Here is a 14276-nt window from a genome sequence, read left to right on the forward strand (position 1 = left end):
ACACAATAAGACATGCTGGCCCACCATGCTGGCCCCTACCTCAGACTCCGACTCCTCGTGGGACGCCGCCCTTCGGTAGCAGACCTTGCTCCCATTCCTTGAGTTCTGGTGCCCATAATGCTGTTTGTCATTCAAATGTTTACCAAGCTCTTACAATGTGACAAGCTCTGTGCCAGATTCTAGGAATATGTACCCAGAGAAGGCACGGGCTTACTTTCTGTCCTACTCCCTATCCATCTTCCAGAACTCCCTGCCTACTGCCCCAGGGTCCTCACAGGGTTTTGTTTGTCTGGGCTTCAGAAGGCTTTGAAAATGCCAGGATGAGCCATTTGTGTGTTACTCTGTCTGGATCATTTCTGTAGCTCTCCTGGTGGCACAGTGCTTAGCATGCCATGCAAGTTTCCCAGGGCCTCTCCTGAGACAGCTTCACCTCAGATGTGTGGCGCACAGCCCCTGAGCGGCTGCCAGACATAAGTTATTGCCTCTCTGCTGCTGTTCATGACCACTGCTCTTCCCTGAAGCTCAAACCTTTGAACTTTGGAGACTAGGAAATAAGGGCAGATGGGGTTGCCTGAGAGGTCTGGCTACTCCTATATTTTATAAGTTTCCAGCTGGCTTAGCCAACGCTTTCCTTGCTTGTCAGTGGTGGGCAGGGATTCAATACCTTATTGCCTGAAGATCAACCATGAGGCCCAGGAGGGTCCTTGCCAGCTTCCCTGGAACTAGGCAGTTCCTCCCTTGCCTTTCTCCACTGACAGGGAGACTGTTGGTGGTAAGCCACCCCCCACCACATACTCTACCCTCCTCCCTAGGAAGGCATGTGGGACAGCAGTCCTGGGGCCTGGCTAGATGGGAATGGTGTGTGACCTGGGCTGCTCTTCACTCAGCTTCTTCTCCCTCCCTCTGGCTGGTGCTGTGACTCAGTACCCAAGAGAAGACCAAATGCAAACATTAGACCAGAGACCTGCAGGCCAGTGGCATAATGACCAGGTACTCAGAGAGGGTCAGGGAGGCCCCTACCTCAGACTCCGACTCCTCGTGAGACGCCGCCCTTCGGTAGCGGACCTTACTCCCATTCCTTGAGTCCTGGTTGGCTCCTCTCTCTTCTAGTTTAGCTTTCGTCTTTCCTTTTCTCATGAGGAAATTGTCCACTACCCAAAACATCAATGCCTGTGGGAAGAGAAATGCAGGTTACTTTGGGAGAAGCCACTTTCAAGGAAAGCAGAGCAGTCGCAGTACCTATTTCCACCCTTTCTCAGCCCATTCCAGGTTACAAAATCCAAAGACAGGGAAAGAGAATCCAGCCCCCCTGCAATCTTCTAGAAGCTTTGAGAGAGATTCCCAGACCTTATTTCCTTTGCTGCAGTTTTCTCATCAGAGAACAGGAAAGAAAATCCCTGTCCTGCTCACCAAGGGGTTTCTCTTGGGACTGGCAGCCTGTCTTGGGCCCAGAACCAAGGTCTCTGGATACCTGCTCTGGGCCTGCAGAGGCCCTGTGTGGTGACAGCATATTCTATGTATCTGTGTGTCCAGGTCCTTTTATCATTCCTCTCACTATTTCCTGGCTTTTAATCACTGTGCATGTGAGTTTCTGAGGACTATCCTCAGGAATAAACAATTGAGGCACGTTTGAAGTGATATATACATATATTTTTTAGTGGTGCTGGGGATCAAACCTAAGGATCAAACACGTACTGGGCAAGTGTTCTACCACTGAGCCACATCCTGAGCACCCCTCACCCTTGAGACAGGCTCTCACTAGGTTGCTGAGATTACAATTATGTGCCACTGAGTCCAGCTTGAATGATCTTGACCTAGAAGCTGGTGTCACACATGGGGTAGGATGCCTCCATGGTAGATCCCTAGCAGAGAGGGCAAGGACAATTTTCCTAGGACCCTTCATCTTGGACAGGGGCCCTGGAGCAGAAACCTGCCTTTTGAAGAAGCAATCCTGCCATTTCCAGGTCTTGGGGAGGGGAGTGGGGATGTGACAACTGGTCACACAGAAAGAAAGATCTGAGGGCTCTGAGTTTTCCGTCAGACTCAGGACTCAGGAACCCTGGAAGGCAGGGCACAAAGCAGTGTAAAACATGCAACACGGCACTGACATTGACAAAGAAGGGGACGATCAGCATGACGATGGCCAGTTTCAGGTCTGGGTTTTCAATGGGATTCAGTAGGGCCACCTGTAAAGAGAAACAGATGCAGTAAGGTGGGAGACCACAGGGACAGGGCCCAGGAACCCCTGTTAGGGGGCTTAGCTTAGGCATTCCCCCAGAGTGATAAGATAGCCCTCACTCCCTTGGCTGCAGTACCCCAGATCTGACTGTAAATAAGGGACCCTGTATTGAGCATTAGTGCTTTCACAGCTCTCCCCTTGTTGTGAACTTGCAAAGTGCAGTGTGCTTACAACCACTGAGCCAGAGCCAAGCAGTGCCCAAACAGAGTGGAGAGGGCCCCAAGCCTCCAGCAGGGAATGCAGGCTCTTGAGAGCTGGAGGGAGGAAACCGAAATTCAGCAGATGCTCATTAGAGACATGAGCAACCAGGTGTCAAACCTCCTTCTAGCAGAAATCTTGTTCTCTAACCACCTCCCTCAAGACAACGGCTTTGAAATGCCCTGGCCTATTTCCTAAAAATAAGACCCAGCTATAGCCAAGAGCTGAGCCACTTGTTCTGGAAGACTCAGGTGGTTTCGCATAGGGATGAGCTTATCTATACAGCACTGGGGGCAGCACTGGGGTCAGCTTATCTATGCAGCACCAAAGGCCAGAGCCAGGGGAACCCGTGGTCTCATCAGGGTATTGGCAGGATGGGAGACACAGGTCATGAAAGCTGTCTGTGGTGCCAAATGGCTAGCCAAGACAGATGTGTGAGGATGACATTTGGAAATGCAGAGACACTTAGAGTTGCAAGGTCTGAAGACTATATCCCCAGGCTTAATCTAGAGTAGACCCTATATCCATGGAGAGGACAGATGCCACATAAAAGAATGACAACTTAATAATCTTATGAAGAGTTGCCATATCAGACCAAATCTGGGGTCTGCTCATGGAGTTAAAACAAAAATTTAGCTTTCTAACAGGGCTGCAGCATGTGGGTAGTGGGATGAAGGACTGAGCAAGGACTGCTGGAGTGGGGATGGGAGGCAAACCTTTTTCCACTGAAGTATGAGAAGGACGATGAAGACGACGGACTTTTCAAAGATCATGATCACGATGTAAAGGGCACACTGCCCAAACCAGGCCCCACACTGCAGAGGGTCTCCTGCAGGGACAGGTGGGTGCTCAGTCACACAGGCCCAGTATCCGAGTGAGATAACCCCCTAGCCAATTCCCCTACAGCTCCTCCTGAGCCCTCACATTCCCAGCCACACCCTAAACCTTAGTTCCAGAGGTTTATAGTGAGCCTCCCACCAAGGTCCTAAAAGATCAGCTTATTCCTAATAGACAAATGCAAGTTTTTAAATAAAATCTGAGAATTCCTAATTTGGACATACTAAATTGGTATTCCTTTCAAGAGATTCTAAGATAGGACTGAAAGGCCCTAAAGTTAGTGAGTGCTCACGGCTGGAGCTCAGACAGGCTGGCTCTCTGTCTGCTGGCAGCAGAAGCTGTGTGAAGCAAGACTGCTATTACTGTCCATTGTTGATTTTTCCAGTGGCCAGTTCTATCCTTCCTTTTCCTCTGCCCACGAGCAGACTGACGTCATAAAGGCAGCAACTGACCTCTTTGTTTGTCCACTACTTTTTATCTCCTATGCCTTATCCCACCCACTTCCTGGCCATCTCCACTGCCTCAGCAGAAATCTGACCTGGGAGGAATTCAGATTCCACTGTCTCAAATGGGTGACTTCCAAACACTCTGGCTAAGGACAAGAGAAGAGAGAAGCCTTCAAGGCCAAGGAGATGAGCTCAGGTCTGAGAGACTGTGATGAGGGCTGATCTTTGATCCCAGTCGTCACCATGACTGAGAAACTAAAGGGCCCAACAGTTCACACTGAGGGACACTCAGGCCCTGAAATGCCCCTAGAATGCTTCAAAGGGGACTCGATGAAGGGTGGAGGACCTGACAGTCCTTCTAGGAAATGATCTTCTGATATGCATATCCCAGGGAAGGGCCCCTGGGAGTCTCCCCACAGTTGGAGACCTGGGGACAGTGGGGTGTGAGGAAGGCCACCAGGTTGCCCTGGAAGCTCAGTCCAAATATCACTGGCTAGAACAGGAGAAAAGAGAGTAATATTTCAGGAGAGGCAAAATCTAGACTTTTGAGAAGAGAATTTGGCCCAAAGAGAAATTTCCAGCTTCTCATTTGAATCTACCGTTTCCCCGGCAATCCTTGTCCAGGCATCAATGCCCCAGGCCCCCAGTCTTGCCCAGGCATGCCAACTGTACTCAGGGGAAGCGCAAGAGAATGCCTTTATATAGCTGTAATGGACAGAATACCAGTCTGTTCCCTTTTCTGGAAAACAACAGAGAAGGGTGGCAGAAAGCTTGTAGAAACTCATCAGCCACCTCTTTGGAGTCCTTCCTGCCTGTTTTCACCTTTTCTGCAGGACATTAGAGCCTCTTCCCCAGGCTGAAAATGGAGTTTTGCAATGCTTCCAGTAAACCACCTGACCTTATTGAGAAAAGTTCTTTAAAAGAGCAGATGAAAATATTAGCTTCAATAAGAAAGACTAGGGATATGGAAACAGCATGTACCATTGGGAAATGTCTCTGAATTGACACTGGTATGTCTGAAAGTCAGCGGAGCAAGTGGCAGCATTTACATACTGTCAAAAGAATACCCACTTGCTTTGAGTGTGCTCACTCTATTTGCTATTAAGCTGTGAATGACTGACAAAAGAGGAAATGCTTTTTTTCCCCATCTGCCTCCTTTCTGAGTTTCTGCTGCACACCTGAGCTGCTGCTGCCTTTTGTTTCACTGCTAAAATAAGAAAGTTCCAAACCACGGTGAAAAGAGAAAAAAGTGCCCATGATCCTGCATTGACATACTGCCTCCTGTGTGCTGGATCACATGAAACCATAGCCCCGATGAGTGCACACGCACCTGTTTGTTTGCTCATTTCTGTTTCCCTTGAGTCTCTGAAACGCTCCTCAGAGTCCTGTCTTTAAAGGACAACATGATAGGTGTGGCCAATGTGTACTGCACTGTAGAACCTCATGTATACAGGTTTTGGTTTCAATGAATTATTTCCTCAGAATAAGTTACAGGAATAGGGAGCAAAAGGAGGCTTCTGGAAAGAATAGGGTGGGCAGCAAAGCCCACATGTACTGTGGACCTCATTTTCAGGGAGAGAGCAGTCTGGTCATCAGATTGCAAACAACATGTATCACCCAAATCTGATCATTCCCAGACATGTAAGTGTGGCTTACTCCTCAAGTCCAGTGATCTTCTCTTCTAGGAACTATGAAAGCTACCTAGAAAACAAGCTCCTTTTTTTTAATACCTGAGAAGAGAGCTGTGGAGCCCTCATGGAGCTACTACCTCAAATGGATGGGCAGGCTCACGTGCATAATAGGCAGAATAATGGTCCACATAGATGTTTACATCCTAATCCCTGGAACCTATGAATATGTCATGTTACCTAGCAAGGGTGGGGGATGATGGATGTCAATGGAATTAAGGCTGCTTATCAGCTGTATTTCAGATAGGAAGAAGGCAGGAGGTGTACCTCAGTGGTAGAGCACTTGCCTTGCATGTGTAAGAATCTGGGTTGAATCTGTAGTACCACAAAAACAAAGATTTAAAAAATAGTTTTTTTTTAATATTTATTTTTCAGTTGGACACAATGTCTTTATTTTATTCATTCATTTTTATGTGGTGTTGAGGATCCAACCCAGGGCCTCGCACGTGAGAGGCGAGTGCTCTACTGCTGAGCCACAACCCCAGACCTAAAAAATAGTTTTTAAATATAGGGAGAGTATTCATAGTGTTCAGGTATACAACAAAGTGCCCAATGTAATCAAAGGGGACTTTCAAATAGAAGATGGCAGTAGAAGGTCAGAGCAAAGTCAGAGTAGTGTGATGTAAGACAAACCTGACGTTGAAAACAGGAAGAAAGGCACAAGCCATGGAATGCAGACAGCCTCTGGAGGCCACAAAGGGCAGCAGAGCAATCTCCCCTACCACTTCCAGAAGTATCTGGCCCTACTGACACACTGATTTTAGTTCAAGACAATCATATTGGATTTCTGAAGGAAAGAACTATAAGGTAATCAATTTGTGTTGTTTGAAGTCACTAAAGTCTATGTTAATTTGTTATAACAGCAATAGAAAACAACAAAATTTGACAACTAGAAAACAATGGGTAACAACAATCTGGGAAGGGAGGCCCTCAGTGGTCCTAATAAAGGGCAGCTTTCTCTGGAGATACCTGGAGTTATATGGAGAAATTCCGATTCTCAAGGGCACTGGCTAAGGCCAGGCAAGGGGCCCAGGGAGGTCAACCAGCATGAGAAGGAGGTGTAGACATAGCTATTGCCCTCCTCCTTTTCCACTGACTCTTCCTTCTGTCAGGGAATTGAGGGCCTCTTAATGCCTAATGTATCAAACCTGACTTGCACTCCAGGTCATACAGCTGACTGAGGGGATCCACCTTAGCTCTGGTCAGCTAGTTAAGTTGAGAGCCTTTTGGAAGGGATCTCAACAGCAAGGAAGTAGTTATGAGTACTGATCGTGGAGGTGGCTGGAGGGTTTGTGTATCTTGCTGAGGGCAAAAGGCCCCCAACATGTACTAGCCAGGGATGCAAGCAACTTATCTATAAACAGGGATAATAATGCCACAGTAGTCCACATGTACTGTGATCCATTTCTGGCCTGCAAGTTGAGGAATCCATGACTTGGGGAGTCTCAGAAACCTTTCCTGGAGCCCAGGAAGCACATGCTGTGTGCTGGACACTATCTTAGGTCAGTGACTCATCAGGCATCAAGTGTTGGGGCTAAGAAAAGCCCTCCCTTGAGCTCATCTCCCCTCCATGGGGATAAACAATTACTTAAGATTTCTAGAAATACCTGAGGCATTCACAGCCAGCTCCATGAATAAGCTGCCCTTTTAAACCGTCAATCCCTTAGAGATTTCTAGCCATCTAGAAGTTAGTGGCCCCTGAGCCCAGAGCCATGAGTTTTTTGGGATTTGTGGGAGACTGCAGATCCAGTATTCCATCCACACTCCCTCTGTCCCTCCATTCCTTATGCCCTCTCATGGCAAAGGTTCCAATGCTGCTGCTCCAACTGAGGAGAGGAGCTCCTACCTACAGAAAGAAAGGCCAGCTGGGACAGTGGAAAAGAGCTGATGTTAAGTCCTGTCCTGACACTCCCTTTCATAGGGCTACATGAAGGCAGCTTGCTACTCAGGCTGTATCCATCAGAGTCTGACATAAGTTACCTGTTTTAAGCCCTGTCTCTGGGTAAAGATGGACTTGTGACTCTGGTGACTGGTACATGCAATGCTAGGTGGGGCTCAAGCAGTTGAGGGAAAGCAAGGCAATTTGGCCTCAGGGGGACGGACCTTCTAGACCTGGCTATGTGAGCGCCATTCACATAGGGCCTCCCATCACATGTGGGATGGCCTGGTGACCAGACAATCACAAGTGTACAGCAGAAAGAGGGGCAGGGCTTCCACCTCCCTACTGACCACCCCATTTCTCCAACATGGCAGGGTGAGCTCCATGAAAAGTCTGGCAGAAATAAAGTGGTCTTAGGGACTTGTAGGAGAGATTAGCGATCTCCCTGAATCTAGGGTATCTCCTGCCTCCTGCCACCTTTCCTGACACCAAGGCAAGAGCCTCAGCAGTGAGGTAGGCACCCACACATACCCAGGAGGATGATGCTTAAACCCCAGAGCCAGCCCCTCCACCACACAAAGGAGACAGCCATCCATTCCCAAATCTTCTCTGGATCCCTCACTGGTAGGCAAGCAGCTCCCACCACACACCAGCCAGTGTTCATGGCACATTACCATATTCACCAAAACGCAGGGATTCCCACTGCTGCCACTCTACCAAGACACTGACAGCGCGCACTCCCACATAGATGAGCAGCATGCCCACAGTGGCGTCCAAGAGGAAGTTGATGAGGTACCTATGAGGAGAGGGCACATAAGCACAATCAGAAGCCACTGAGCTAGGCCCTAGGTACAGAGTTTCCCAGAGTTAGCAGTCAAGGCTGATGGAGATACAGCCTGAGAAGCTGACTGACCCAGTGTTTTTTTCTGATCTTGTTCTTGGAGGGGCTGGTAGCCTTGAATGTGCCCATGTGAGAGGCTGCAAAGGTTGCGAGCAGCTCTCACTTCCAGGTCCTTGACAAGTTACTAAAGTCAACAACTTGAGGGAGGGATAAGAGAGGGATGAAATGCTTAAAAAGTGTTCCTGTCAGGCCAAGATTGAACAGAAGACAGAGTTCCTGAAAAAAAAAGTCCTTCTGATTATTCTGATAACTCCCTGACGGTCCAGCCAACATAAGGTCTTGTGACAGTGCTGCTGCCTCAAGGCAGTTCTAGAAAATGTCTCCAGGGTTTTTTAGGTAAAGAGGGCAGGATCATGTGGCACATGTACACACAATACTTTTAAGCTTTAGAGAGAGTTTTACTCCCTGGGACAAGGCCAAAGGACTGGAGGGAGAAGGCATGCCCACAGTGACCGCATGTTCTGCTAAGATCTGTTTCCACGGGGCTGACACAAAACCCTTTCCCTCTCCAAGGTAAGACCCATCTGCCCTCCCTCGAGGGCGCTAAACCCAGATGCAGTTGAGCCCTGCTGACCACAGGCCCCAGTTCTCTGTTGCAAACTATGTGGAAGACAAGGTCACTGGATTAGGTACTGACCCACTGTGATACCGCATGGCTTTGACAACTCTGCAGATAAACCCAGGACACTGTGAAACCCAGCTGCAGTGTTTTGAGCGGCCACAGCTTGAGGCACTTTATGAGGATTCCTGGTCCTTCATTCCAACCCCAGCTTGCGCTTGCAGAGCACTCTGATCCCAGACAGAACGTGTTGTCTCCTAGCCCCAGGGGCCAGAAAATAAGCCTAGAGAGGGAGGGGGTGGTGTTTTTCTCCTGCCTGTCCTTCCTCTTTAAAGTCACAAGGGGTCACTCTCAGATCAGAGACCGAAAGAACAGTGCTGGCTGGCTGTTAAGGCAATTTTTCCTTTGGTGTGAGGCTATAAGGCTCTCGGATCTAATTGGTGTCGAGTGCCTCTCACACCTGAGTCCTTACATTTGAGACCCAGCCTGAAAACAACAAGGATAACTGATACACACACATGCCTTCTGGTCATTCATTCACTCGCCAAGTACTTCTTGAGCCTACTATGTGCTGTCCTTGGGAATAAAGGTCAAATTCTACACTATGCTCAATGTAAGGGAGAAGGGAAGACAACAGGGAGTCATGCAGGCCCTGGAGCCAATCAGGATGTATTTGAGTCCAGCTCTATCACTCCTGAACTGCATGAACTTAAGTGCCATTGTCTCTCTGTGTCTCAGTTCCCCAACTGTAAAGTGGGGATAATCACAGTATCTACATGGCAGAGCTGCTCTGTGGATGAAAGAAGGTAAGAGATGGGGCTGGAATGAAGTAGGTGAGCCTCCTTTCCCACTCCATCTGCTAAGAGAACCATTCAGGTGCTACCGGCAAGGAGGTCAGCATTTCAGGGCCCAATTAAGATTTTAGACAGATGGCCCTGGGGGCTGTGTGAAAGGTTTTTTCCCAATGATAAGGCAGAACAACCCATGTTCTTTAGGCCAAAGAGGTCAATAATAGTCAACAGTCTGAGACCACAGAGAAGCCCCTCTCTGTCTTTTCTGGCACAGAGACATTCCTGCAGGGCATGTTGCTGGGAAGCTGGGTGACAGAAGGGCACTAGAAAACCAAAGGAGGACTGTGAACTGATTAGAAGAAAGCCAGTGTACCAGGCAACTGTCAAAGCCCTGATGGCCAATGGATGGCTGGGTATGTGAGTTCATGGATGGTATGCACAGGATTGGCCATCAGAGGAATGTAGAGGAGAAATGGTGACCCCCTCTGCACCCTGGAGAAGCAGGACTGGTCACAGAAAGTAAGACCAGCACACATTTTCAATGGAGGACTGACAATGCCTGCACTCAAATATGGGTCACTTACAGTGAGCAAGGGTCCTCTTCAGTAAGATCTGCCAGGTACACATTTGCAAAGTGGATGAACAGCATCCCTATGGCTTGTTTGGAAGTATCTAAAAACCTGCACAAGACAGAAACAACACCTGTGACCAGTCTGACAGGAAGGTATTTGGAGAAAATGAATGGACCACAGAAATTATCTGGAGGCTGGAAAAACATTCCTAAGGTCAGTGTCAGGGAAGAGTCACTAAAGAACAACACAGAGAGCAGGACACACAGAGCCCTGAGCTGGGTCCCTCCCCAGCCCAGATTTGAGAGAACCAATGGTGGGTGGGTATAAAAAATTTGAATTATCAACATTCAGCAGTGATGTCTATAAGAACAAGTGAGTACATGATTAAAATTTTGTAAAAAGTCTTTATCTCAGTGACTCATCAAGGTTTCCTTTGAAGGGAAAGTGATGTTTTGTAAGGGCAAAAGCAAATCTAAGACAGCCCAAGGCAGCTTCCTGTGGATACCTTGCTGTCCTAAAGAGCTGGCTGTCTCCTTCTAAGTGATTTATTGCCTTGGAGTTTTGTCCCTAGAATCTATTTCTGAAGCTTTACTACATACTGTAAATAAAATACTGCTACAGTGGCATTAGATAATTAGAAAACAGGTTGGTGTTAGGGAACCCCCCCACACACACTTTATGCTTTAAAAGTACTATGAGTAGAGAAATAGTTTTTCTTTATTCTAGGACCAAGGAAGACCAGTTTTGAAGAGAGTAGTTAGAGCTAATCTCCAAATTTTGATTATTTTTTGCTTAAACATATGGACTGTAGAATCCAAGACTTTGAACATTATCAGAGACAAAGATATCTGGAGAAGAGACTGATGCGTCTGTTATTATTTTTCATCTTCCAACATTGGAAGCAGTGTGATCATAAAACAAAGGTAGGGATCAAAAGTCATGTGGAAAAATAGGACTGCTTTCATATCACACACTGTTCCCAATGATAACTCAACTGAGGAAGTCCAGACACTATTATGTATAATTTTTCATATTTCATCCCCTACCAGACCCTACCCTGTCTCCCAAAATCCAACACACTCAAAAATATTTTAGGAATAAGTTAGTGTTTCAATACATACCATATTCTCCATGGACGTCTCTCATGCTTTGGTTCTCTGAAGCGTTTGACTGGAAGAAAAGAAAGACATCAGTAACTTTCCAAAGCAATAACACAAAGCAAAATGCACCTACAGTTGGGTTATCAATCTGCTCATTGTTTATTAAGTTCAGCACTTTCTATTTTAACATGTGACAATATACAATAAGTCAGTGAAAGTCACGGAGGCCCTGCATTGCTGACGACCAGCATAGGACCCTTCAGAACTGAATACTAACGAGAATGACTTCTTAGTGCATGTGCAAAACTGTATTTACTTCTTTGTGACAAGTCTCACTCAGACAATTACTGGAAACAATGAAGTAGAAATTAATTGCTTCTAACTTTGGGAAACTATCTAAGGATAAATTCACCCAGATGTTTACCAAGTGCCTACTTCAAACAAGGAATTGAGGAAGCAAATGTAAAGTCAGCTGACTAGCAACCAGGAAAGACAGACACATAACCAGTGATAGAGAAGAGGTGAGTCTGAGGCTGAAGGACAACCAACCCTGCCTGCCTAAAGGAATGGGCATTGGGACAGGCCACACCGATGGAGACAGTCAAGCCAGGTCCTGAGGCCAAGTAAGGGTTTGCTACCAGGGAGGGAGAGAAGATCTATTCTGGACAGGCAACACCATGAGCTCACAGGTACAGGGCAGAGCACGACAGAGTATGTTTGGCATACTTGAACTTGGCTTCAATTCAGCATAACTGATACTGCCGGGAAAACAGCAGACTGGAGGGGAACACACTGAGCAGGAGCCATGTGAGAGAAGGGCCAAGGGGTCTGGAATAAATCCTCTAGGAAAGGAAGAGCCAAGGAAGAGTTCTAAGCAGACTCAAAGACATGCTGGACTTGTGTTTTAGAAAAGTGGCTCTGCTAACTACAGAAGATGGGCTTCCTGGGGTGGAAGGGACGGAGCAAGGATGCTGGTTGTGTTCACAGCAGGAGGCAGTGGTACTCCAGCAGAGGAGAGTCAGGAAGGTAGAATTCTCATTCAGCACCAACCTGCTCAGCCTCGTCTGGCAAAGGACTCAGAAGAATTGCCCCCGTGCCCTGGGTTGCCTGCCAACACAACCATCTGAACCAGAGGAAATAGTTTTAAGTCCACATGTCCCCCACTGAAGCTCTTGGCAAGTGTTTCCACACTGATTCTATCTACCAAAACACACAGAAAGTGCCGCCTGGTGATGTTTTCCCACACAAAAGTACCAAGAAAGAAAGAGACACTGATGTAAGTCCGTAGAAGAGGCCTCATTACAACTGGTAGCAGGCGAGAATCAACTTCTGGTGGAGTCCTGAACTGCCAATGAGGCCATGGGAGGTGGAGGGTGATGAACAGCCCTCAAATCAATAAACCCCACTTTCTGAATAAACACAAGCAGTTCACATTTGGCAAAGCAAGGACTGCCTGTACAGAGAATTAAAATAACAAGTCTGGTGTTTAGAGAATGTTGATATAGAGACCAAAAAAAGCAGGTGGAATTGCAAGGAGGTCTGTCATCTCCTTGACACATCACAGATTCAAAACCTCAACAAAGCCAAAGAATCTGGAGATGAGGCCAACTGATTCCACTGGCCTGAATGACTCTTAAAGGCAGGAGTAATCCCAACTATTCGTTTCCATGAGGTACAAGCTGAAGTATCAGAATGGCTGCAATTTACTTACTAGTGGTTTAGGGAGGAAATTACACAGTAGATATGATTATATACATTATATATACAAAATATGATACATGATAATTATAAGCCATAAATATAAATGTATTTTATAATATACTATAGCAATCAGATACAATACATATACTAAGAGAAAGATGAACAAATGTGGTCTTATGGGCTGAAGCCTGACTAAATCATATGCTGAAGTCCTATAATCTCCAGTATGTCAGAATGTGACTGCACTCGGAGATGGGGGTCTCTAAAGAGGTAATTAAGGTTAAATGAAGTCATATGGGAGGGCCCTAACTCTATAACAACAGGTGTCCTTATAACAGGAGATCAGGACACAGATGTCAAGAAAAGACACGTGAGGATATAGTAAGAAGGTGGCCATCTGCAAGCCAGGGAGAGAGGCCTCAGCAGAAAGCAAACTGGCTGATTATCACCTTCACATTCCAGTCTCCAGACTTGTGAGAAAATAAAAGTCTATTGTTTAAGCCACCCAGTCTGTGATATTTTGTTATGGCAGCCTGAGCAAAATAATTCAGCTGATAATACAATAACTGGACAAGGCAAAGGATTCTGAGTATTTATTATATTAGTATTTAGACTTTAATGTAATTTTAATATTTTTCCAAATAAAAAGTTGGTGGAGAAAACATACTCCAGAAGAATAAACTAGTACAAGCACTCAAACATCAACTTGATAATTTCTATCAAAAATTTAGCTGGGTGCGGTGGTGCATGCCTGTAATGCCAGTGCTTGGAAGGCTGAGACAGGAGGATCACGAGTTCAAAGACGGCCTCAGTAAAAGTGAGATGCTAAGAAACTCAGTGAGACCTTGTCTATAAATAAAACACAAAATAGAGCTGGGAATGTGGCTCAGTGGTTGAGTGCCCCTGAGTTCAATCCCTGGTACCCCTCTTCCAAAAAAAAAAAAGAAACACTGGGATTGGGGTTGTAGCTCAGTGGTAGAGTGCTTGCCTAGCACATGTGAGGCACTGGGTTCGATCATGAGCACCACAAAAAAATAAATAAATAAAATAAAGGCATTCTGTCTATCTACAATTAGAAACGTTTTTAAAAAAATTTAAACACCCATGCCCCTTTAACCTACAAAGGAATGAATTCTACAAGTATGACTGCAGATGTGCCAAGATGGATAGGGATGTTACTGCAACACTTTCATAACAAGAATCTGGAAAGAAACCAAGGCCAATAAATGTTGATACAGGATCAGTAGACATCATAGCACATAGATACAATACTAAGCAATTGCTAAAAACAAGGTAGATCTAGATGGAATGATATGGAAAGATTTTCAAATTATGCTAATAAATTGTAAAATAATGTTACTATGA

At 46.3% G+C, this 14276-nt stretch overlaps 1 protein-coding gene across 2 annotated transcripts in view; it reads right to left on the reverse strand.

The window, feature by feature from the left end:
* Positions 1-14276, reverse strand: part of Stimate (STIM activating enhancer) — a 47560-nt gene that overhangs the window by 1006 nt on the left and 32278 nt on the right. The window contains exons 2-8 of one of the 2 annotated variants that reach the window (XR_013343359.1): positions 11232-11280; positions 10123-10218; positions 7962-8083; positions 3154-3266; positions 2109-2186; positions 1021-1170; positions 40-179 (exon numbers count right to left, since the gene is read on the reverse strand). Coding sequence is in view for 1 of the 2 variants with exons in the window: in XM_026388527.2 (XP_026244312.1) it covers positions 1021-1170; positions 2109-2186; positions 3154-3266; positions 7962-8083; positions 10123-10218; positions 11232-11280 (608 nt within the window). In the remaining variant the exon portion in view is untranslated. The remainder of the gene's footprint in view (positions 1-39; positions 180-1020; positions 1171-2108; positions 2187-3153; positions 3267-7961; positions 8084-10122; positions 10219-11231; positions 11281-14276) is intronic. The other variant, XM_026388527.2, reaches the window with a different exon arrangement.

The sequence above is a fragment of the Urocitellus parryii genome, chromosome 3 (assembly GCF_045843805.1).
Source record: "Urocitellus parryii isolate mUroPar1 chromosome 3, mUroPar1.hap1, whole genome shotgun sequence".
NCBI lineage: Eukaryota > Metazoa > Chordata > Mammalia > Rodentia > Sciuridae > Urocitellus > Urocitellus parryii.